At 36.1% G+C, this 23240-nt stretch overlaps 1 protein-coding gene across 3 annotated transcripts in view; it reads left to right on the plus strand.

Moving 5' to 3' along the window:
- LOC117931703 (HEAT repeat-containing protein 6) overlaps window positions 1-20286 on the plus strand; it is a 34907-nt gene extending 14621 nt beyond the window's left edge. Inside the window, exons 15-27 of one of the 3 annotated variants that reach the window (XM_034852727.1) lie at window positions 2367-2546; window positions 5885-6139; window positions 9929-10024; window positions 10128-10222; window positions 10328-10391; window positions 10480-10570; window positions 10687-10736; window positions 15337-15603; window positions 15730-15803; window positions 17331-17437; window positions 18140-18258; window positions 19212-19289; window positions 19568-20286. In XM_034852727.1, coding sequence (XP_034708618.1) covers window positions 2367-2546; window positions 5885-6139; window positions 9929-10024; window positions 10128-10222; window positions 10328-10391; window positions 10480-10570; window positions 10687-10736; window positions 15337-15603; window positions 15730-15803; window positions 17331-17437; window positions 18140-18258; window positions 19212-19289; window positions 19568-19759 — 1668 coding nt within the window. In that variant the 3' untranslated portion in view covers window positions 19760-20286. Of the gene's footprint in view, window positions 1-2366; window positions 2547-5884; window positions 6140-9928; window positions 10025-10127; window positions 10223-10327; window positions 10392-10479; window positions 10571-10686; window positions 10737-15336; window positions 15604-15729; window positions 15804-17330; window positions 17438-18139; window positions 18259-19211; window positions 19290-19567 lie in introns of those variants that run through there. The other 2 variants (XM_034852736.1, XM_034852745.1) reach the window with 2 other exon arrangements.
- The last annotated feature ends 2954 nt before the right edge of the window (window positions 20287-23240 follow it).

A 23240-nucleotide genomic window follows, 5' to 3' on the forward strand; every position in this document is an offset into this window, starting at 1 on the left:
ATGAGGACGTTGACCTCTACCTCGGTTACCACTGCGTCCTCCTCGAGAGGTAGTGTGAGAAACTAACACAGAAGAATTTGAAATGCTATCAGATGGCAAAGTCTGAGTGGACGAGATACGAAGGAGGCGAGCAAACACATCATCCAAGGATGGAACTGATGAACTACCAAGAATATGATCGCGGACGGGCTCAAGATCCGGACGGAGGCCAATAATAGTAAGGACTATGAAGAACTTATCAAGCTGTGTTTGTTGAGCCCCAGCATCAGGAGTAAGAGGCATCACAGTCAAGAACTCCTCCTTAAGAGAGGCAATCTGGCCAATATAAGTAGATAGATCCAAGTCTTGTTGGCTGATATGGACAATAGCAGAAGCCACCTTATAAAGACGCTGGATATCATTCGTGTATAATCCTTTGGCCTGAGTCCAAAATTTAAAACAAGTTTTGTAGGCCTGAAGATGAAGAAGGATCTTGGGATCAACTAATTGCCATGATACACTACATAACTGGGCATTTATCTTTCTCCACTGTACGCGCTCAACCTCAGGGATATCTGCCTCCTGTGTAACCAAGTGATCCTCATATCCTTGTCTCATAAACCAAAGTTCAATAGAGGCAGACGAAGAAAGATAATTTTCACTGCCAACCAATTTCTCCGAAGTAATCATAGGAGATCCAGATATGACAGAGGAAAAAATGGAAGTTTTAGTAGCCATATCCACTTATCTGGAGAATGAAGTATATTTGGATCGAAAAGAGCCCTAATATGGCTTCAGATGCGGCTGAAGAAGGAAAAACCGAAGAAGCACCCATGTGAGAGACCAAATAGAAAAGAAAAAACAACCATGGCACCACCGGAAAGGTAGAAGAACACTTCCCAAGGCACGTGTAGGGATTGGGGTTGAGAAAAAATAGCCGGAGGACGTCGGAAAAACTGTTCGGAGGGCCGGCGGAGGCAAAAGAACCCCAAAAGAGGCACGTGCAGGGCTCGGATGGCAGAAATAGGTATAAAGGGTGGCTAGTCGGCGTTAGGCGAGGCTGGAGGAGGAAGCGCGTCGTCGGAAAGTGCCTCACACGCTGGCGCGTGAGATGCAGTCGCCGGCCAGAAAAACGCGCGTGGCCGGCGTGTGGGTGGTTTTCTGGCTCCGGTGCTTTGGGAAAAATTGGAGATCTCCTCCAGGCGCTCCTTGCGGTGTCGGAAAAAGACGTCGCCGGAAAAGTCGCCAGCGGTGAATGTTTTTTGACGATGATTCGACCGACCGGAAAGCTTTGGGGTCTGGGGAAGGTGACCGGAATGAAACACGGTCATAGGAAGGTTTCCCGGAATTGATGACACGGGGAAACTGGAAAGAATTAGGTTTTCTTCCTTGGCTCTGATACCATGTTAAGAGAGAGAGAGAAGAAAACCTTGATTCTCATTCATGTGTTGTCTACTTACAATTGAGAAAATATATATATACAAGGTTAGGAGTCCTAACTACCATACATGTGACCTATATTAAAAAAAGGAAAGATTGTACACTATAAATTCATTATATTCAACACTTTTAAATCCAGCTTTTCTCAAACCTTTTGCTTGTTTCTTCTCTCTGCGTATGTTTGCATGTGTTGTGTTGAATAAACTAAACTTGTTTGTAGCTTTTCCTTCTTTACTTTGAATTTTTAATTGATGAATCTTCAAGTGGCATTTCAAGCTTTAGCATTGATCTTTGTGATTCTTCCTTTTATTGTTTCCATCAATGCAAACACAATTACCTAATTTAAGATGATAAGAAATTCCATTTGATCTTCCATTTGCCTCTTTTGCTTTTTATTTTTTATTTTTGAAACTATTTTCATTTGTATACCTTTTTTTTTTTAAATTTTCCTTTACTTTCTTGGATGAAGTTCTTAAGATGCAATCTCTTTTTTGAAGTTGTCTTTCATTTCTTTTGCTTCTTGTACTCAGCTTTCTAACTCCTTGTTTATTTATCCTTTTTTTAAAAAAAAAAAAAAAAAATCTAGTTTTTCTTTGTATTTTCTGTTCAAAACTTACAATTTAGTATCCACTTTTAAGTTTTTTTGTGGAATACCAGGCTGATTCAAGGAAGTGTGAAATGGCCCCTGAATTTGGATTCAAAGCTAGGCCTTTTAATGGTGGTGAATCACTATCATGATCTGAGAACAACTTAGCAATGGAACGTAGGATCCCATTTGGAATTTTGTTTTCACCATCCATCTCTATTTTCTCAGGAGAAACCAACTGCATAGTGAATCTATTCTTAATGCTTTGGTGATGTATCATTTTATATGTTGTTTTTGTGCTTTCTGCAATTCGATTTTGTGTATTAAACCTGTTGCTTTTCATTGTTATTTGAAAATATAGGCCCTTAGAGCTGTGTCGCACAACTACCCAAACATAATGGTGGCATGCTGGGAACAAGTTTCTACTATTGTTTATGGATTTCTGAGAGCTACTCCTGAAGTTCCTGCAAGGCAGTGGAAGGGACACTCTGGAAATACTGTTGGGTCAATTGGGGAGAAAACCCTTACAGCTGCTATCAAGGCAAGAGATTCTAATGCCTTCTTTAGTCTCTTGATTTTTTTGTTTTATTTTGTTTTTCTTTTTCCTTTTATTTGGAGTGTGATCTCTTTGTTCTGAATAGATAGTTAGAATTTGATTGAAGTGTGTCTTGTGGTTGATTGGGTGCTATTATTTCTCTTAGTATCTACTGGTGTGCCCATAGTCAGTTTCAATTTGTTAAATTTATGCAGTTCTTATGACGTGAACCTTCTTCAGAGTTCATAGCATTAAGGATCCAGATATACACATATGCTTATGGGGGAAATCATGGTTGATCAATATTTTTTTTGATCAATAAGTATATAATTGTATTGCAAAGAGGCGCTAAAATAACGACCCACAGAATTACAGTATAAGGGAACTTACCCCCTTACAAAAGGGCCCATACAACAAGGAAAAAACAAAAAATCTTCTCCCTTAATGTATAGGCTGATCCTTTCATATTTCAAGTTTACAGTTAACTCTGTTTTTCATCATAACCAAGTATCTTCTGGATGAGTGCTAGCAGTAAATGGTTGTACTGCCTTTTGAGCTTTTTTGGCTTCATCATCTTAGCCACGCCATTTTTTTCCTCTTTCATCTTATTAATCCTTTTGCACTTGCTATTTCTATTTGTTTAATTGATGTCTCCTTGTGCAAAAGTTTAATGCCTCATATGTGAGAGCTTGTTTTTTATTTATGTTTCCTACCTCTTGACATCTCTGCCTCTTCTCTTTCTATTTTCATCTTATTGTTTTTCTTTACCTGTCATTGTTAATGCCTTTAATTGATAGTGTTTCACATTTTAAAAATCTTTGGAGAGATAAAAACTCCTCAAAAACACTTACTCCTTCAATGGTTTCTACTGCTTGTAATACATAATTGTTTCTTTTGTTTACGGGCACTTATGCTTGCAAGAAATGTTCCAACAAATTTTGGGGGGATGCTATCATTACAGCAACCTGATTAATAAATCTCATGCCTTATAAACCCCCATTCCTTGAAAAATTATTTTTCCTCTATACAATGCTTGGGGTCTCTCTCTCCAAAATTTTTTTGGTTGCATTGTTTTTGTTCATATTCCAAGTAAAGACAAATCTAAATTTGATCCTAGAGCTGCTAAATGTATCTTCTTAGGCTACTCTCCTACTCAAAAGGGTTATAAATGCTACCATCCTCCTTGAAAGAAATTTGTTACTATGGATGTTAGTTTCTTTGAGGACCAACCTTATTGTTAGTAGACTAATCTTCTTTGTTTTTTTTTTGGATAAAAAATTGTTGGTGTAAGAGGCCCAAAAAGAAGTGAAGAAATGAACTACATCCCATACTATCTTTGACGTCCTCCATTTGTCCTCAAAGATCTTATCATTCCTCTCTCGCCATAGAATCCAAATCTAAGTGAGATAAGCAATATTCTAAAGGGTCTTGCTTCTAGTGGAATTCCCAAAACCCATATAAGAGATAGTCATCATGTCATAATAACTCCTAGGCTGAACCCACACCATCTTTTCTAGTATGAATAACCTATGCCACAACCCCAAAGTGAACGAAAAATGTAGAAATAGATGGTCGCTTGTCTCTTTACTCCCCCCTACATAGTATGCACCAGTTTGAACTAAGGGCTTTAAAAGATCTTCTCGCTTGAAGCATGTCATTGATATTTACCTTATTGTGTGCCACTAACGAAGTGAAACCCTTGACCTTAGTTGAGACTTTTGATTTCCATATAAATTTGGTTGGATGGAAAGGAACTGAATTCGATCTTTTGGACAAAGTGAGGAAAAAAGATTTCACTGAGAATAAACCTAAAGAGGACAGTGTCTATGCTCGTGCATCTGGGACAGATGTGGACTAGTGTACATGGGCAAGAGAGGTCATTGGTCTTTCAAGATCCTTAATCTCCAAATCAGTTAGATTGTGATGAAAAATTAGATTCCAAGAAAAAGAGAAGACAATGCCATAGATAGCTAAAATGGAGAAGTTTCTAACTATGACAACTTTATAAAATCTTGAAAATTGAGAACACAACGGTTGATCCCCCTACCTCAAGTCTTCCCAAAAAATTAAATTAGTAGACTAATCTTTAGTGGAAGAAATTGGAAGTGGAAGATCAGTTTCAAGACTGGTCCACACCTTTGCCCATGTCTACTTGGGTGGGCGAGAGAAATGGAAATAAGGTTTAGAGCTACGAAATCAAGGGGAGTCTAAGCATTTAGAGTTGCTTGTTTACTTAAGAAGACTACAGGAAACTAGGTTGAAACGAGGTCAAAATCTTCTTAATCACATATAGTGACCCTTAGAAGAAGGTACGTCTCCTAATCCTCCTAATTCTGCCATTTTAAATCCTCCTGATGTCGTCTAAGTGTTTGATAGTGATATGGACATTCCTATAGCCATAAAAAATGTGTTAGGAATTGTATCGAACATCTTTTGTCGAATTTCTAGTCAAAATCTTCTCAATCAAATATAGTCATTGCTAGAAGAAGGTAGTCTCCTAATCCTCCTAATTCTACAATTTTAGTTCCTCCTGATGTTGTCCAAGTGTTTGATAGTGATATGGACATTCCTATAGCCATAAAAAAATGTGTTAGGAATTTGTATCAAACATCTTTTGTCGAATTTCATATCCTATCATTGGATGAACAACAACTATAACTCCTTTACTACAAACTTGAATTCAGGTTCAGTTCAAAAAAATGTGCAAGAAGCATTTGTTTACCCTAAGTAGAAGAAGGCAATAGATAAAGAAATGAAAGCCCTATATAAGAATGATACGTGGGATATAATTAATCTACCTAAAGGAAAGTGTCCAGTTAGATCTGAGTGGGTGTTTATCATCATGTACAAAGTTGATGGCTTTATAGAAATATATAAAGCAAGATTGGTTGCCAAGGGGTACACTTAGACCAACAGGATCAACTACAAAGAAAATTGTTTAGTTCAGGGTGTGTCTAACCATGCTAGTTATTTTCTTTTCAGTACCTCCTAGAACATTGATTTTGATTGATTAATTACATGCACACTAATGTTGCCTTTATATTATTTCATGATGTCTGCATTTTCTATTTGTATTCACTGTTACAGTTCTGCGGCTTCTGCCTGGGTTCCTCAATTAGATTGAAAATTTTGGTGTGGGTGAATGCCTTCTCTCAGCATCCGTGGTGAAAGAAATTTACACATTGAATATCGTGGACATCTGATTGTTATCTTTTTCATCAAGGAATTGATCTTATGAATGACATTTTGTGCTTTTGTAACATATTCCCAATTTGTTGACCAAACGATTAATTTTTGTCAGCATGTGATTCTATCCAAATTTTTACTGATAATTTATTATTCAGGTTTTGGATGAATGTCTTCGTGCAATATCTGGATATAAAGGAACTGAGGAAATTTTAGATGATAGACTACTGGACACTCCATTTACTTCTGATTGCATGAGGCAAAAGAAAATTTCATCAGCTCCATCATATGTACTAGAGAACACAAAGGAAACTACAGGCGATGAACCTAAGGCATGTGAGTCTGGCGGTGAGCAATGGTGCGAAGCAATCGAGAAGCATATTCCTCTGATTCTCTGGCATACTTTCCCCATGGTTGGTTAGATTTTTTGCCTTTAAAGTTGACTTTTGTTAATATAATTGGCTTTGAAAGGAATATGTAGAGTTGTTACCTTGCAATTCTTTTGAATATCTGTTGCCATATCTTTACAAGTTTTTATTAAATGGAAATGAAGTTTAATCTAATTAGAGCAAGAGAACGACAGGGAAAAGGAGTTTGCCTCCAAATGGGACTATGAGACAGGGAAGAGGAAATACAAAGAAACCAACATCATTTTACTATAGAAAATGCCAAGGTAAAAACACCCCCTAACTCCTAATCTGTCAAAGCTTCCTTTTTAGCCAAAAATTGCCTTTATTGGAATCTGGAACCACTTAAAAGTAGTATCCGTTACAAATTAGCTTCCAGTATCCCAAGTTGTTAATCAGAGCTCCCTTGGGAATGACTGATTGTGGAGGGATCCCTTTCCACCAATATTTTCATCTCTCTCATGGTAAATTTTTTTCCTTGTGTAGCACTAAGTATGTCATACTTAGTTCTCCAATATGCCCAAGAAGCAACACAATTAACCAAAGCACTCATAAGTAACAACATTATATGCAAACAGCCCAAAGTCTCGTTTTTCTCAAAAAATAAAATTGCAAGGAAACTGGGTTAGTTGGCTTCAAACTCCCACTTATATTGCCTATGGAAGCCTAAACCACACAATACCTTTATACAAACATGTTGGCAATTACAACCCACCCACCTAGGTTTATGCTGGCAAATCAGCCATTCCAAATCATCATGATGGCTGTGGCAGTTCTATAACCACAAGATACTTTGACAACTACCTCAATCTCCCTACAACTTGGGCAGGCTTAACCCAACCTGATTTTTTTACGGGTTTGGGTAACTTAATTGTCAATTTAGGTTGGGGTTTGAGCAGAAACATATCAACCAAAATTAAATTTGGGTTGGGCTTAGGCAGCCCGAGCCTAGCCCAAACCCGATTATATATTTATATGAAATTTAAATTATATATATGTAAATTTATATTATCTAGTAGTATTGTACTAATATCTATTTCATTTATATTACGATATATTTATTGTTTTAAATATTAGGAAATGATATAGAGTTAAGGATTGATGCATCTATAAAGATTTTGGTTATTTTAGCATCATGAATATTTAATATATCTTATTTGGTTTTACTTTCAATTGTACTTATGTGAAAGATTGATTATGAACTTTTAAGTTACTTTGAAACATGTATTAAAGAAATCGTGCTTTCTTCTGATTATAATGGATTGTCTAAATGATTAGCTATGAATTGAAATTTCATCTTGAAATGTGTAAGAAGTATAACTTTTTATTCTTAATTTGATTATTGATTTGTAAATTGCTAGAAAATATCATTTAATGTTATGTGATGACCTTTTGTTTTATTTTGTTTTTGTTTTTATTTTAGAAATTTTGATCATTTTATTGATTGTAGCACAAGATTGTAGCTATTGGATTGATTAAGTGAACGAATGTTATAAGTTTACATATTGACGTATTGGTTTACAAAGGTTCTAGAATTCTAGTTAAACTAATGTTACTAATAGTTTTGTTTATTATAGGCTTATTGGTAAAATATTTAGAAAAATGGATGTTAAGCTTATATAATGCTTATTAAACTTACCAATCAACCCATCTCAACACATATTTACTAACCCAATTGTACTCAATTTGAGTCCGAGTTTAGGAAAACAAGCTTGATTTGGGCATGGGTTGAACTTCAAGCTGGGTTGGTTTCAGCGAATGAATTTCATGTATGGGTTGAGTTCGGTTAAGCTATCAACCTGACCCAATCCACTCAAGTTGCGCCCCTATGTGCAATTGTGTCTTGCTTTGCCTTCATCCATGTTGCACCTATAGCTATACTATGTCTTTACTTTCCATGTCCACTGGACTCAGACCGACCAAGTACTTGGCCTGTATTGATGCTATTATATGTTTGTCCATGCTTATGGCCCTCGCTCCTTTGTCAGTGTCACATATTCCCTCATCCCTTTGGTTTGCATGGTTGGTTGCCCTACCTATACTAAACCAATCCATGGCACTGTTATTGGTTGCTTGGCCTTTGCTGCTATCAACACTTGCTATGCACAGCTATCGCTTTGTTGACCTCCCAGCATCGTTTGAGACACCCATATTTTCATGCCTGTGGTAGTGGCCCATGGTCCTTTGGCCTGAGGTTTTTTATAGACATCATTTACAATTATACTTATAAACCCAATAAGATGAGTCGGTTGCAACCATAAGTGGGGTCAGGAGACTTCTAGGGCTGAACACAAACTTCTTTAGATGAAATACAGACTTCTTTAGATAAAACATGGACTTCTTTAGATTCTTTCACCACTGAATTCCAAAGAGAAGCGATAAATTTAATTCTACTCCATACCATCTCCCCGTGGTTTTAACTATCTTTGAAACAGTTAATTTGATCCAAATGAACCAATTCAAAGGTTTGCAAACACCAGAATGAATATTTTTCATGGATAGTGAACACTCCTTTCCACAGAGCAGGAGTGAACAAGGAATGCAAGAAGAAATGGTCACTAGCTTCTTAATGCTTTTGCATAAGAAACAAAATTCCAGAGATAGCATCATATAAGGTATTCTAGCTTGAAGAAAGTTTCGTTATTAACTTATTGTGAGGAACCACCCAATCCAAGGTCTTAAACGTTGAAGGAAACCCAGCCTTTTCAAATCATCTTTGCAAGGAGAAACTCTAGGGTGATTCCTCTTTAGTCAAGAACTGAAAATAAGACTTGTAAAACCCTTATTCAGACCTTGAAGCATTTGATGACATGAAAGAGAAGAAGAATTTCCTATAATTGAGGCAATTGTCAAAATGAAAGTTCCAACGAAGAGATATGAATAGGATCACAAATTCAACAACTTTGAAAGATGAAATAACTGTGGAAATAATTGACATAACACTTCTGAACCCTGCCATAACCCAAGACCAACTCAGATATCTGTTGCCAATGATTTACCTTGTGAGATTTGAAAATGAATCCTGACCTTGAGAAATACCCTTACAAGGCTATTGACTATGGGTCACTCAATAGGCTGAATTAGCATTCTTATGATTCTCAAGAAGCACATACTTAATTAGCATTCTGATAATTCTCAAGAAGCGCATACTTAATCTTGATCACATATATTTTTCTGCTTGTCTATTTCTCTCAGACATGTATTGTTATTGTCTGTTCTATTCTGTCTGCATGTAAATCATTTGGGTTTGGATTATTGCATTGAAAATACAAATCCACGTGCCAGAGTGTAACTTCTGGCTAGGTGGAACACACAGTTTGGGGTTTCTTAAGATGAACATGTTTTCATACTACTTATGGTGAATGTATTACCTCAAGTTATATTTATCTCTATATATATAGAGACATATTTGGATAATTTGTCCAACAAAAGATGGAAGAGTGAGAGGGAGGGGGGAATGCATTGATGAACAGATGTAAAGAGTGTGTTGGGTTGATGGATTTTCTCAATTTGAAGATCTCCTCATGTGGATAATACAAGTTCTAGTTGAGAAAAAGAGGGAGTGATTGCTCATGCTGTTGCCATGGTTAAATGATCCCAACATAAGATGGATAGAGAGCCCATATTGTCCTCTTCAGGATGATGGATCTTTTTGATTTGAGGAGACTGGTGCTAATTGTTTTTTTCCCCTCTCTCTGGCGTGTAGATATATATGCATATAAATTCTTTTTGGAAGCAAATGTGTCCATGAATCAGTTCATCCTATTCTAATTTACAGTTTCTTTTTTCTGGTAGGTGAGGGCTGCTTCAGTGACTTGTTTTGCAGGAATAACTTCCTCTGTTTTCTTCTCTCTTACTAAGGAAAAACAGGACTTTATTCTTTCTTCCTTAGTAAGTTCTGTAGTAATTTTTACTTACACATTTGCTTGCCTTTTTTTATATTGGGAAATGGGGCAAAATATCTTTTTAGTTTATGCACTTAAATTTTTTATAGATCAATGCTGCAGTAAATGATGAAGTTCCTTCAGTTAGATCAGCTGGTTGTCGTGCCATTGGTGTCATCACATGTTTTCTGCAAATTTCTCAAAGGTGATTCCTGTTGTTGCTTGATGATATTTTTCTATTCTTATAATATTGATCACTTGACAATGATGTCAGTGAACAGATAACTTACCAGGAACTTAAATTGTATAGTGCAGAGACCCTTCAAAAGTTTATCCATGCTGTTGAGAGTAACACACGTGATCCCTTGGTCTTGGTATTTTCTCATTAATATTTAAAAGTTATTTATTTAGTTTTTGTATCGAAGGCTAGTAAACATTTTTTGTGAATGTTTCCTGCTTCAGGTGCGAATAACAGCCTCTTGGGCTTTGGCAAACATATGTGATTCACTCCGACACTGTATTAGTGATTTTTCCTCTGAAAGGCATTCTGTAGGTATGCTTAATATTTACTATAGTACTTTCGAACGTCTTATTTTCAAGTAACATTGCATTCTTTTTTCTAACCTCTTTTTCTTTTTCCTAAAAACTAAAATTCAAACTCTCAATTAGTGGCATTGTTGATTGAGTGTGCTTTGCGTCTAACGAAGGATGGTGACAAGGTAAACATTTATTAACTGTCTCATAATTTCTTTAATCATTTTCCCCATTTTATACTTTGTCTTTATGGTGTTGATAAGGTAAGGTTTGGTGTGAGTCCCTCTCTCTGTAATTAGTATGAGGTTTAAATCCACTGCTAATGACATAATCCTTTTGACCACTCTTAAAACCATAGAAAAGCTTTATTGAACAGGATAATAGGATTAACACCCAGACCCACATCCATTGATGGGGTGCATGGATGGTCCTACTTAACTACATTATATTTAGATCCGTGCTAGCACATTTCCAAATAAAACCCTGACAGTTTTATTGGCAGTACTAAGCAGAATAGGGACTAGTGATGGGAGCTAACTGGGGTGGATATGTCTATGCTATTGATGAGAGAACTTCATTTCCCATGTTATCGATATTTGGCTTATCCTGGATTCTTCATATGAGCTTGATTTTGTTTGGTCCAAATCAATTTTAGAGTTTGCTATTATTTAGTGCAATAAATGGAAATGCTATATTGCAGACATGAGGTGCCTTATCTTATATGATTTTCTAATGTTTAGAAGAGATGTTTTAGTGGAAGTTTAGCTTCATGATGTACTTGGTTTGAAATGAATTTATTGAAATGAGTTTCAGCCAGTAATCTTTGGGACACTGTCGATAATGCAACTTTAGGAATCCTTTTGAGCACAGGCAAGCAGGCTATAACCTTGATTTAATTTCTACATGGAAACCACCCTAGACATGCAGCTGAGGCTTCAAATCCCCTCTCATGAAGTTTGCTAATTGTAATACAGCTGCAGCTTACTCTTCTCTGGAATGCATGTATCATATACTAATACGTTTAAAATTTTTTAAGAAAGGTGGAAGTGGTCAACGAAAACATAAAAAAAATAATTTGTATGTTGGTGCACCTCCTTTTAGGTGCTTTTAACATATCTACTCATTATCTTATCAGAAAAACATAAGGAAATATATTTACTTTGCGATGCTAAGTGCATAATATGAGTACAATTTGAGCAGGTTATTATGTAAGTATTGCCATGTTACTGTAGGTGGCAGATAATTAGTTTGTGCTAATTCTTTTGGAAAAATAGAAAAATCGGTTTTAATAAATCTTTTTTTTGATAGGTAAATGCACAAAAAATTTTATATATAAAAAGAGCAAAGGGTGCCTAAAGGCCAACCCAAAGCATATAGGGAGTATACAAGAGATGCCTAAAGGTAAGAACAAAAAAGAAGAGGGGATACAAAAAATCTCACCTATCCTCATCTAGAACCCAATCAATAAAAAAATTTGATTAAAGGTAAAGGTCCTTCGTTTATAAACGACTTAGTCCAAGACCAAAAATTACATACAAAAGAGTTTTTCATCATTTGAATTGAAAGCTCCTCATTTTCAAAAGCAATCTTGTTTCTTTCCTTTCAAACCGACCAAAAGAGACATAATGGAGCTGCCATCCAAACCTTTCTACTTCTTGCCCACAAAGGAACCATGCCAACCAAGGAGGATATCTCTATTTGAAAACGGAAGGACCCACATTACACCAAATAGCGCAAATGGTAACTCCCACAAAACCCTAGCCTTGGTATAATGGATTAGAATTGGATTAATAGACTCCTCTTTAGCACAACAAAGGAAACATTTGTTAGCTATGAGCCATCCCCTCCTTTTGAGTTGATCCAAAGCTAAAACCTTACCCCAACGAAGCTTCCCAATCAAAAAACCTACCTTAGTAGGAACACAAGGGCTCTAAATTATGCTCTCGGAAACAATATTGCACTTCTAGGTTCAAGAGCACTATAAAGGAACTTAACAGAAAATTTCCCATCCTTAGTCTCTTTCCATAGCACCCTATCCTCCATATCAATAACTAGTCTCTTTCCTTGTATTGTCAAAAGGAACCTCTCCAGCACCTCCACCTCCTAATCATTGAAAGGCCTAGAGAACTGAGGATTCCAACCCCCCTCCTCAACCATAGAGTCCTAACACTCCGCTACCCACGCCTCTTTTGAAGCCACTAAGGCATACAAAGAGGGGAAATAATCGCATAGGGCATCATTTCCGCACCATTTGTCTTTCCAAAATTTCACTCTTCTATCATCCCCTCATAGAGAACATAGTTTTGTTACGGAATGAAGACCCTTCCTTTATGATTTCCTTCCATAACCCCACACCAGACCCCTCCTTCACTTCTTAGGTACACCACCCCCCTTTTTCCTTCCCAAACTTCCTACTATTAACTTTCTTCCAAAGAATCTCTCTTTCTATCGCAAAACGCCAACTCCATTTACACAATAGGGCCTTATTAAGTGTAGATAGACTTCTAACATTCAAGCCACCTTTCCTTTTATCTTAACAAACAATTACCCACTTTACAAGATGAGGCTTCATCTCCAAAGCTCTCTTGCCCGATTTGCTCTAATCTCAATCTAACCACCCTTGACATACGCATCAAAGACATGAAGTAAATGGGCATGCTAGACAAAGTACTTCGAATGAGAGTGATTCTCTCTCCTTTAGAAATATATTGTCTTTTCCACAAACTAGCCTCTTCTGAAACCTCTCCTCCACCCCATCCCAAACCACCACGGATTTGTGCGGTGCTCCTAAGGGGAGCCCCAAGTAAGTGGAAGGAAGTGCCCCCTTGCAACTGAGCTCAAGGGCCAAAATCTCTATATTCTCTACTCTCCCACCAGTAAAATTTCACTCTTATCCAACTTGATTCTCAACATTGAGATGACTTCAAACCACATTAACAATCAACTTTAATAAGCCATCTGCTCCTGGGAAGCCTCACAAAAAACCAGCGTATCATCAACAAACAACAAGTGAGTGATTTGAGTCCCATCTCCACTCCTTTCCCTTATCGTACAACTTGGAGTATAATGGGTGATGCTTTCCTCAGTTAGAGATGTTCTCCTAAGATGACATAGTTTCTTTTGTTTAGAAGAAGAGGAAGAAAGCTTGGAGAGCAACTCATTTATGCTTACTTTTGTCCATATGAAAAGAGAGAGATGGGAGAACATTTAAAAATACCAAAAAAGTTGATCAATCAATCAAACAATTATTTGTGCATAGTTCTTTGGGGTAGTTTATAGTGTATATAGGAGATTGTGCATTGTCTATGATTGGTTGAGCTTTAAGTAAAGCAAAGGTGTTGCTTTGTGTGTAACCCTTAGCTTTGTTTGGCCCCTTGACACCTTGTATACATTGTTTATGCTTTTTTTTTTTTTTTGATAGGTAAAAGTAATTGTATTAAAAAGAAAAGTATACACGATGTATACAAGGAAACAAAAAGCAAAAAGGCGCAGACACACAAAAACAACCGCACCTTATGTAGCTCCTAACCAATATACAAAATCAAGCATAGACAAGGAGCCTTTCCCAATATACAATCTTACCCAATTCCAAAATAGATGCAAAAAAGAACTTTTTAAAGAATGATCCGAACATTCACAATTCTCAAAGGCTCTCCTATTTCTTTCCCTCCAAATAGACCAAAAAAGGCATAACGGAGCAACCTTCCAAACCTTTTTCCTTTTTCTACCAACAAGAAAGCCTCCCTAACTCAAGAGTAAACCTCTCACCGAAGAGTGGATCACCCATTGAACACCGAACAAAGCAAAAATAAGCTACCACAATATACGAGCTTTCGGACAATGAAGAAGAATATGAACACTGTTTATGCTTTTGCACGCTCTTTTGTTAAGCGTTGTTAATGTAATTGATCTTTGCCTATGAAAAATAAAAAGTTGACTTGTAAAATGTGTTGTTTATTATTTTTCTTTTTTTTATCTGTATCATGTATCATAAGTTTCTTTATATATTGGAAGCATGAAATATTAAATAATATATAACCAATTTCATGAAAGATAGTAGGATTTAAAGAGTTAAATTTATATCATATCATATGAAAAGATTGAATACTAGAGTTTTGAAACAAGACAATTTAACAAACTATGAGTTATTAGTATAGGTTCATCACCAAATCTACAAAAATGAACTTTTGAATTTTAGATATGATTTTTAGTACTAAATTCTAACTAGGCATGTGTGCATCAGTTTGTTGCTGATATACATGCTTTGTATTATCTCCAAGCTCTAACTTTTCACATTCTTCATTATTCTTTGCCCCATTTTTCCTCCCTTCCTCCAAAAAAATAATAATCATAATCATAATCATAATCATCATTTAAATGAAAATTCTGTAATATTCATTTTAAGAATAAATTTTCTTCACTTCCAAGAGAATGTGGCTTTTCATGTAGAATTATTTCACCTTTCTTTTTATGATTGATTTCTAACCTTATTATATATATTAAACAATTAATATAATAAATAGTAATAATAATAATAATAATAATAATAATTCTTTTAAGAAAAAAAAAATTGAATTTGATTTTTCTTAAAGATTATGAAAAACAATTGAAGTTATATGTGTTGTTGTATCCTTATATTGCTCATTTTCATAAAAATTATATTGCATTGTTGTAATGTATTAAGTTATTGTTCATAGCTTCTCATAGTGTTCTCTTTTGTAGTGTTACTTTCATTCTCATATTTGTAGTTTATTGAATTGTTCTCTTGTGTTTTTTCGTTTTTAGATAAAATCAAATGCTGTGAGAGCTCTTGGGAATCTTTCAAGATTTCTTCAGTATAGAAGTCCAACTGGTATCCATGACAAGCCAGTGAATTGTGCGGGCCTATCTACACCAATCAACAGTGTTGAGGTGTTGTCATCAAGCACTAATAAGAAAAATGGTCACAGATTTGTGTCTAATTCAAAGCAGCCACTTCCATTGGGAGATTCAAGTTGGCTAGAGAGAATGGTGCAGGCATTTCTTTCTTGTGTTACAACAGGAAATGTGAAGGTATTCTATACCCATTTTTAAATTTATAATTGTCCTCTTGGCTAATCTTTTGTGGTTAAGTATGCATGTTCTCATTTCAATGTTGGTATGTCATGATTCTCAAAAGTGTGAGGTTGTGTTAAACAGGTCCAATGGAATGTTTGTCATGCATTGAGCAACCTGTTCCTGAATGAGACATTAAGACTACAAGATATGGATTGGTAGGGAGCTGAAAACCTTGATAATGCTGAGGATTTGTTCGCATATGCATATTACTAGCTTTAAAATTCTGGATATAGTAGGTTGATGCTTGATACTTGATGATGTCATATACTCTGGTGAAATGAAATGTTAGAAACTTTGAATAAATGAAGACTTCATCTTGATACGAACAGAAAGCCTGAGTGCTCTATGGAATTTTTTGTCATCTTTTCTTCTCCATCGATCTCACTTAGGAAACTTAGGTGTACCCACAGTCACTGTTAGACAAGGGAATGGAGATTTTGTTGGTTTGGACAAATATGAATAAAACCAATGATGGAGTTCCCAGTATTTTGAGAAATGGCTTATGATGGCATGTAGAAGTTCTATCTACATTCTCTGTATTTTTTTTAATGAATGGGAGGTTTCATAGTGCAATCCGTTATACTGTACTTAGGAGTCATGCTCATGATCACAATTATTTGGGCTTTTTGGTTCTAAAATCTCCTATCTAGGTAAGCCATATATGGTACACCTAGCCTCTATCATTTGATTTTCTCTTTCAATCTTACATACGAAATCTTTACCAAACTTCTTATATGCTGCTTTTAACCTATGTTACTGGACACTAATGGATCTTCTTAGGTGGCTCCAACTGTGAGGATTCATGGGAAAGAGTATCATATAGAATGATATCATCCTGAAGTTCTTGCTATGTATCAAGAAATATCATTTACAATTTGATACAGTTCAATTTTACATTGAGTGAGTATTGCAAGAAATTACCCTCAATTGAAGGCAGCATATGAAATACTTGGGACTGCTTGTTGGTGTGTCTTCCCATGCTAGTACAAAACTATTCCTTTCCCAGTGAATTGGATTTACTCATCATTTATCCTATTAACTTAAAACTTGTGCATACGACATGTTGGATGCTGGTGTACAGGTCCTTTGTGCTTGCATATTATTTCAATTTTGATAACATTTGCTATGATGCAAATAGAGGTAATAATAGACTCAGTTTTAATTTTCTCCTGAAACTTAAAGAAATAGTTCAACCTATGTCACTCCCATTTTTTGTCCATGTCCTTGGATTTACTCAGCAAATTTAAACTTGATACATATCTTATACCTTTCATCCCTTGGCTTGTACTCTAGATCTGTCTAGAAGAATTTCTAACTAATGTCCCATTATCTTTCTCTCTTATTTGTTCCTTTTTCGTGTTAAAGCACAATTAACTAGGCTTTTCCTACATCTCTAATGTGTGGAGGCTAGCATAAGTTTCTTGGTGACAGAGCTGCTTAATGGTTCATAGGATTTTTTGGATTATCCAATGGTAGTAAGTCTGAAAATGAAAATATCTTGGGCTTGAAATTTTCATTTACATGATTAGAGAGTTTTCTTTTCTTTGCAAAACATATTGTAGCAAGTCTGAAAATGAAAATATCAAGACCATCACACACACATTTGTTCCTCATAAGGGAATGGAAATGCATTCTTAATATAGAGATGTTGATTTGTACTCAGTTTCTCACTTTTTTGACAGGGCTTCATCTGTTTTTAGTATTCTTCTACTACTACTTCGTGATTCTTCAAACTTTAAGATCAGGATACAAGCTGCTGCTGCTTTGTCTGTGCCAGCATCAATTCTTGGTGAGTCGTAGGTCTGATCATTGGTCATGTTATGATTGTTAAAATGTGATTATGGTTTTCATTGTCTTAACAACTAAATAATGCCTTGGTCCAGTCAGGAGGGTAAGCAACACAAATTCTATTTTACTGTTATGCGCTATTAGGGCTACATTTTCTGCTAGATGGCATTGGTGATGATGTTTTCTCTTACAACCTCATCCCATATTATTTTCAGATTTTCAGCTGTCTTTCTACTACCTTCAACTTGAAACATACCACTCATTCACTCCTATGGCACCATCTTTGTTGTGTTCATCTCAGCTAATTTATTCCTGTCTTGTTCTCAATTCTATCTCTAACTTCTAACTAATTCATTGGCTTCCAGTTCTATGCATTCTTGTATTAGAACTCTTTGTCCTGATATCTTTCATTTCAGCAGCTGGTTTTATCAACATTATGAACATGTTATTTCTCGGCTTCTAGTACAAATAAGTGCCATGCAGTGTGCGCATGAATTCTCTCGAATTTGAAATTTTCTGCGTTTATATGTTGAATCTGAAGTTTCTTTGGTTCTTTTTAATGTGAGCTTGAACCCTAATGTTGCGTTTGAGGTGGATTTTTTTTTCTGCGATTCTTTTCAATGTGGGGTTGGATTGAATTTGAAAATTTCTGTCATGCCTTTTAATGTGGGCTTGAATGCTAATGTTTGTTTGTTTGTTGCAGATTATGGGAGATCATTCTCTGATGTTGTCCAAGGTCTGGAGCATATACTTGAGAATCTAGGGTTGGACCAAATTTCAACGCCCTCAAGTTTCAAATATAGGGTTGCACTTGAGAAGCAGGTCAGGCTCCTAAAATCTTTTGCATTTAAGTAATCCCATGTGCAACCATATGACTTTAGTTGTAGTTGCCAAATGGCATATCCTACTCAATTCAATGGAAGAGATTGATGGTCCTGTATGAAGATGAATGGGAAAAGGGATTCCCAAAAAAATTTTGGGTGCAAGTCTTCTTGGGTTGATTTGAGGACAACTAATCCAAGTTAAGGTTGAAACTATAATTCAGAATATTATTATGGAATGTGCAAAAGTTTAGACAAGAGCATAATGTCAATTATCTAAGATAAATCAATTCAACATGTTTTAAATTTCATCACTTGAGACTATTCTTTATTTCATTCCTTCAACACAGAAATCACATAATTTAGTTTATTTTACAGACAATGGTATTTAAATAAATAAAAAATAGCATTACAGACAAAAATTTACGAAGGCAATCTAATAAACTAATGACATTATCAAGCTCACAAACTCTTCCTTTTTCACTAATTCAAGATCACAGGCTTTTTAAGATATTTCTAACAAATTGGTTTTTAATCTTATTATGAAGAATTCCTTGAGTTTGGCAGTCCAGTCTTTCACCTTTTGCGTTGGAGCACATGGATGACTTTTATAGGGAGATCTATTTTCTTCTAGTTTTCTACTATGTGTGTAAATATACAATTTCTTCTCTAAAGAACTTCTCATCCTTGTCTAGACCTTTCCTTTTCATAATTATGATACAAATATGCTTCTCAAACTAAAAATTATATACTAGTTTACAATTTACGTTTGTAAAGCAGCAATCCTTTATTCAATGGACACTTGGTTTGAATTGAAAAATGTTTGCTTGATAGGATTCAAGATTCATGTTCAGAAGATTTGTAAATGCCACATAGAATTCTCAAAATGTGGATTCGTAATCAACACTTGTGCCATTTTGGTATTTATTTATTTATTTGTTTTTCTTGTCACAGTTGACCTCAACCATGTTGCATGTGCTTAGCCTTGCATCAAGCAGTGATCACCAACCTCTTAAAGATTTTCTTGTGAAAGTAAGCATTTCATACTCATGGATATTACACCATTGATGTATGTTGATGTTTTTATTGTTGTGTCCTGGTCCTGTAGCTGCTTGCTTTCTGAATATGGTAGTAATTAAATGCTTTTTCTGTAATTGCTCACTCTCTCTCATCATATTATTACAGCCATGTGCAAGGTTTTTCCTAACTTGTATTTAAATGATTTTTATTTTTATATACGTGATACTCTCTGCATTACCAGATCTTTTTTCTCAAGTTTTCTGGCTCATTCATTTGACTATTTCATATAGAAAGCGGCATTTCTTGAGGAGTGGTTTAAGGCTCTATGCTCTTCACTAGGGGAGACAAGTACCCAACCTGAGGCTGATAGAAAGAAAGAGATGATCTCTCAGGCAGTACAATCACTAACTGAAGTGTATAAAAGCAGGAACCATCATGCCATTGCTCAGAAGTTTGAAAATCTGACCAACAACATACCATGAATCCCTTCATGGTCCAATTTCTGGTCTGATCGGTTAATTTTATGCTGGACCACATACAGTCTCAGGTCCTTCCTGTCACTTATATTTTCCTAATAATGTACGAGGAAAATGAACCCTTTTGAGGTATCCAATGGGGAATTGGAGGGTTACAATGAATCAGGTGTGAAATGGAGCAATGGGGATCGCAGTGTCAGAGCAGATACATGAGAAGGACGTATTTGAATGCTTCCTTGTGTTTGATTTTGGGTTTCTGCTGCTTGTCGTCTTCTGCATGGGAGTCGATCTATTTTGGAATGATCCTAGCAGAGTCCTCTCCATTTTGTTTTTAACCTTTTGTGGGTGTGTATGTCTAATTGGTACATAAGGCTTACTCTATTTTGTTACATGACTGTGATTAAATTATTCGATCCTATTTAGCCTCTTGTGTAGGCAGCCCGTGATAGTGGGGTTCCAAGGATATTTTCTGACCTCTACTTTCTTTTCCCATTTATGGAATTTGAATCTCTATGATCATTATTTTTCCACTTTCTAGAACGCCAGAAACAAATGAGGCTGGTTAATGGAGTCCTATATCATCGCATTACCTTTTCTCTTTCTTAATTTATCATCGCCATTATTTAGGTCAAAATTTTATTTTCCTTATCTGATATTCGTTATTATTTTTTAATTTAATGGTTATGAGTCACTTTCAATATAATTTTCCATTCCTTTGTTTTGAATGTGGTTTTTTTTTTTTTTTTTAATTATTATTATTATTTTTTATTACTTAAAAAAAAATTATTCTTAAAAGCAAAATTGAATTGTTTTGACTATTCTCAAAATAGAACAGGTTGCTAAAATTTCATTCTATTTGGTTCTCATGGTTTTAAAAAACTATATAGCCCTTTCATAGGACTGAACAAACCCTCGCACACTTTGGATTTAAAAGGAGTCTTAAAGCTTTAAAACATATTTATATAGATAAGAGGTGTTCATATTTACATAACATTAAAAAAAGATTTCTTTATCCGATACGAGACATCATAATAATTATTATTATCTCTCTTTTAGAAATTGGTCGCATTGCACAATTTTATAAATCAAAGAGCACCTTCAAATTATCAAATTTTCATGAACTAAAAGAAATAAAAATCATGTAAAAGTTTAATTTCATGGTTCAATTTAGTATGTGATAATTAGAAGGATTTTGGGTATGTCGATCAAGGAATCGATCTTCGAAGAATATAGACTAGGTAAGACATTAAGTGAGTAGTTGACAAAACTTAATATTTTAGTTGATTTTAAGTTAAATTATTTTTAATTTATTTAGATAAAACTTATTATCTATTTTTTGTTTTAGGTATTAAAGTTATTTAATAAATTTATCACTAATATTCATTTTCATCAATTTTAACATATATTTATTTTCATTAATTTTAAACAATAAATTTATTCATCTAATTGACATATTTCATAAAATATTTATTAAAAAAAAGTCATGGCATATAATAATTAAGAAATTTAAAGAAAAAATGAAAGGAGAAAAAGCAAGGGAAGGGTGGGAAAAAGTGTATAAATATGAATGAGAACGGTCGGAATGTTTGTCGTCTGAGAGTAGGATATGAAGTCATCAAGTTGGGCACTGAGGAGTGAGGACAACCACTGAGGTTTAGGGGGAGCGTTTTAGTTCTGAGACCGAAAGACAAATGCAGAAGAATGGTGTGGAGCTGGAGGAACTGGAACGGGGTGATGCCCAAGGTTCATCGGGTGAGGTTGGTTCTGTTGGTGGCGAAATTTCCCTGCTACAGTAATTGTTAATCAGCAACGAAATCTCAGTCAACGCATAGTATCAGTCCTTCCTCCTTCCTGCAAGAAGGCGTCCGGATGGAATGTCCGGACGCACCCTCCGATGGTTTTGTTAGTCATGGCTCAAGAGATCAAGCTTTCAGGTTGGTTTTAGGGAAGAAAAACCTTACCTTCCTCTTTGTGTGAAGCCTCTTTCATATAGTGTCAGAAAGTATGACACCGCTTGGCTAGTGGGTCCCATTGTCATGATTGTGGCCCATAGGCAAAGCGATCATGACATTTCTGGTGTCAGAAGGCGATTGTCAGGAGGGTATTTAGGCGGTGGACGTCGTCGCACTTTATGACTTTTTAAATATCGGGAGTGTGTCAGGAAACCTGAGAAGATTTGGGAATATCTTGTCGAATGTATCTTGCATTAATGATGAGTGACAGTTCAGTGGACTTGGTCGTCAGTGTTGTCAAAGTTATCTTTTCGATATACGGGCGGAAGTGGATCCGGTGAATCCGCGAATGTCTAACGAGCTATGCTGTCACTAGAGTAGCCAGACATGTCTATCCGGGGAAGTTGAATCGTCTTCCCTTTCCCATCCGGTGGAAGGTGCCGGATGAGATACACTTGGAGAAGGTGGAGCGTCGCCCATATCCGGATATGTGATATCCGGCTGAGGTGAAATGTCAGCCGGATATAATGGCGGCTGCGAGACACCCCCGGGTGGAATGAGCGATGATTCTCCCGTCCGGGTGGAACTAGCTGTGATACGTGTCGCAGGGGGATCATCCGCGTGGCTAAAAGAGAGAGAGACACGTGACACTTTTTAGTGGGGATCCCACAGGTTCTGGGGATCATAAGGATATCACCCTCACCACCATCCTTGTTTCCAATGGCGACTCCCGCGTTCAGGTTGTTGTTTCTGATGGGGACCAACTCTCTCCCAAGAAACCTCACCTTTCTAGGACTCCCAGCTCTCACGATGAATGCAGGTCCTATCAATTTTCCCACTTCTTTTCGTTTCTGATATTGTTTTTGTCTGGTGTCTCTCTTCTGGGGCCCTACGAAGTACAACCCTTTGTTCTTCCTGCATCACAACTTACCCAATTCTTCATCTTCTCAAAACGGGCACTTTTCATAACCAAACCAAATATCCCATCAATTGGTATTTGGGAATTGGAATTCCCGGGAACCAAACTGGTGCTTTCTTTCTGCCATCCCATTTCAGGGTTCAACATTGGTCCATTCCCATTATAAAGTCATTCTAAGCATTTCTTTTATGAATACATTTCAAATAGAGTACAATACTCAACTGGGTTATCACAATTATGCAGCTTAGCTTTGATTTAGTGCTGTTAAATGACTGCCCTTTAATTTTAAGGGGACTACTAGAACCATTGAATGTGTTGTATTTCTAACCATGGAGCTCGTAACTATTTTTGTTCTGCATGTTATTTTCTGCAGAGTTTGTAATGCGGACATGGAAGAAGATTTGATAGAGCTTGGATGCCATTGTAGAGGTTGGCTTGCAAAAGCTCACCGAACATGTATAGATACTTGGTTCCGTACAAGAGGTTCAAACAAATGCGAGATATGCAAGTAAGTTTTTCATTTAAGTTGACCTAGTTTTGAACGGCCAATAATGTGCTTCAGTCTTTTTTGTGCAGACAGGTAGCCGCAAATGTGCCACCTCCAGAGTCCCTGCCG

Source organism: Vitis riparia, chromosome 2 (genome assembly GCF_004353265.1).
Source record: "Vitis riparia cultivar Riparia Gloire de Montpellier isolate 1030 chromosome 2, EGFV_Vit.rip_1.0, whole genome shotgun sequence".
Lineage (NCBI taxonomy): Eukaryota > Viridiplantae > Streptophyta > Magnoliopsida > Vitales > Vitaceae > Vitis > Vitis riparia.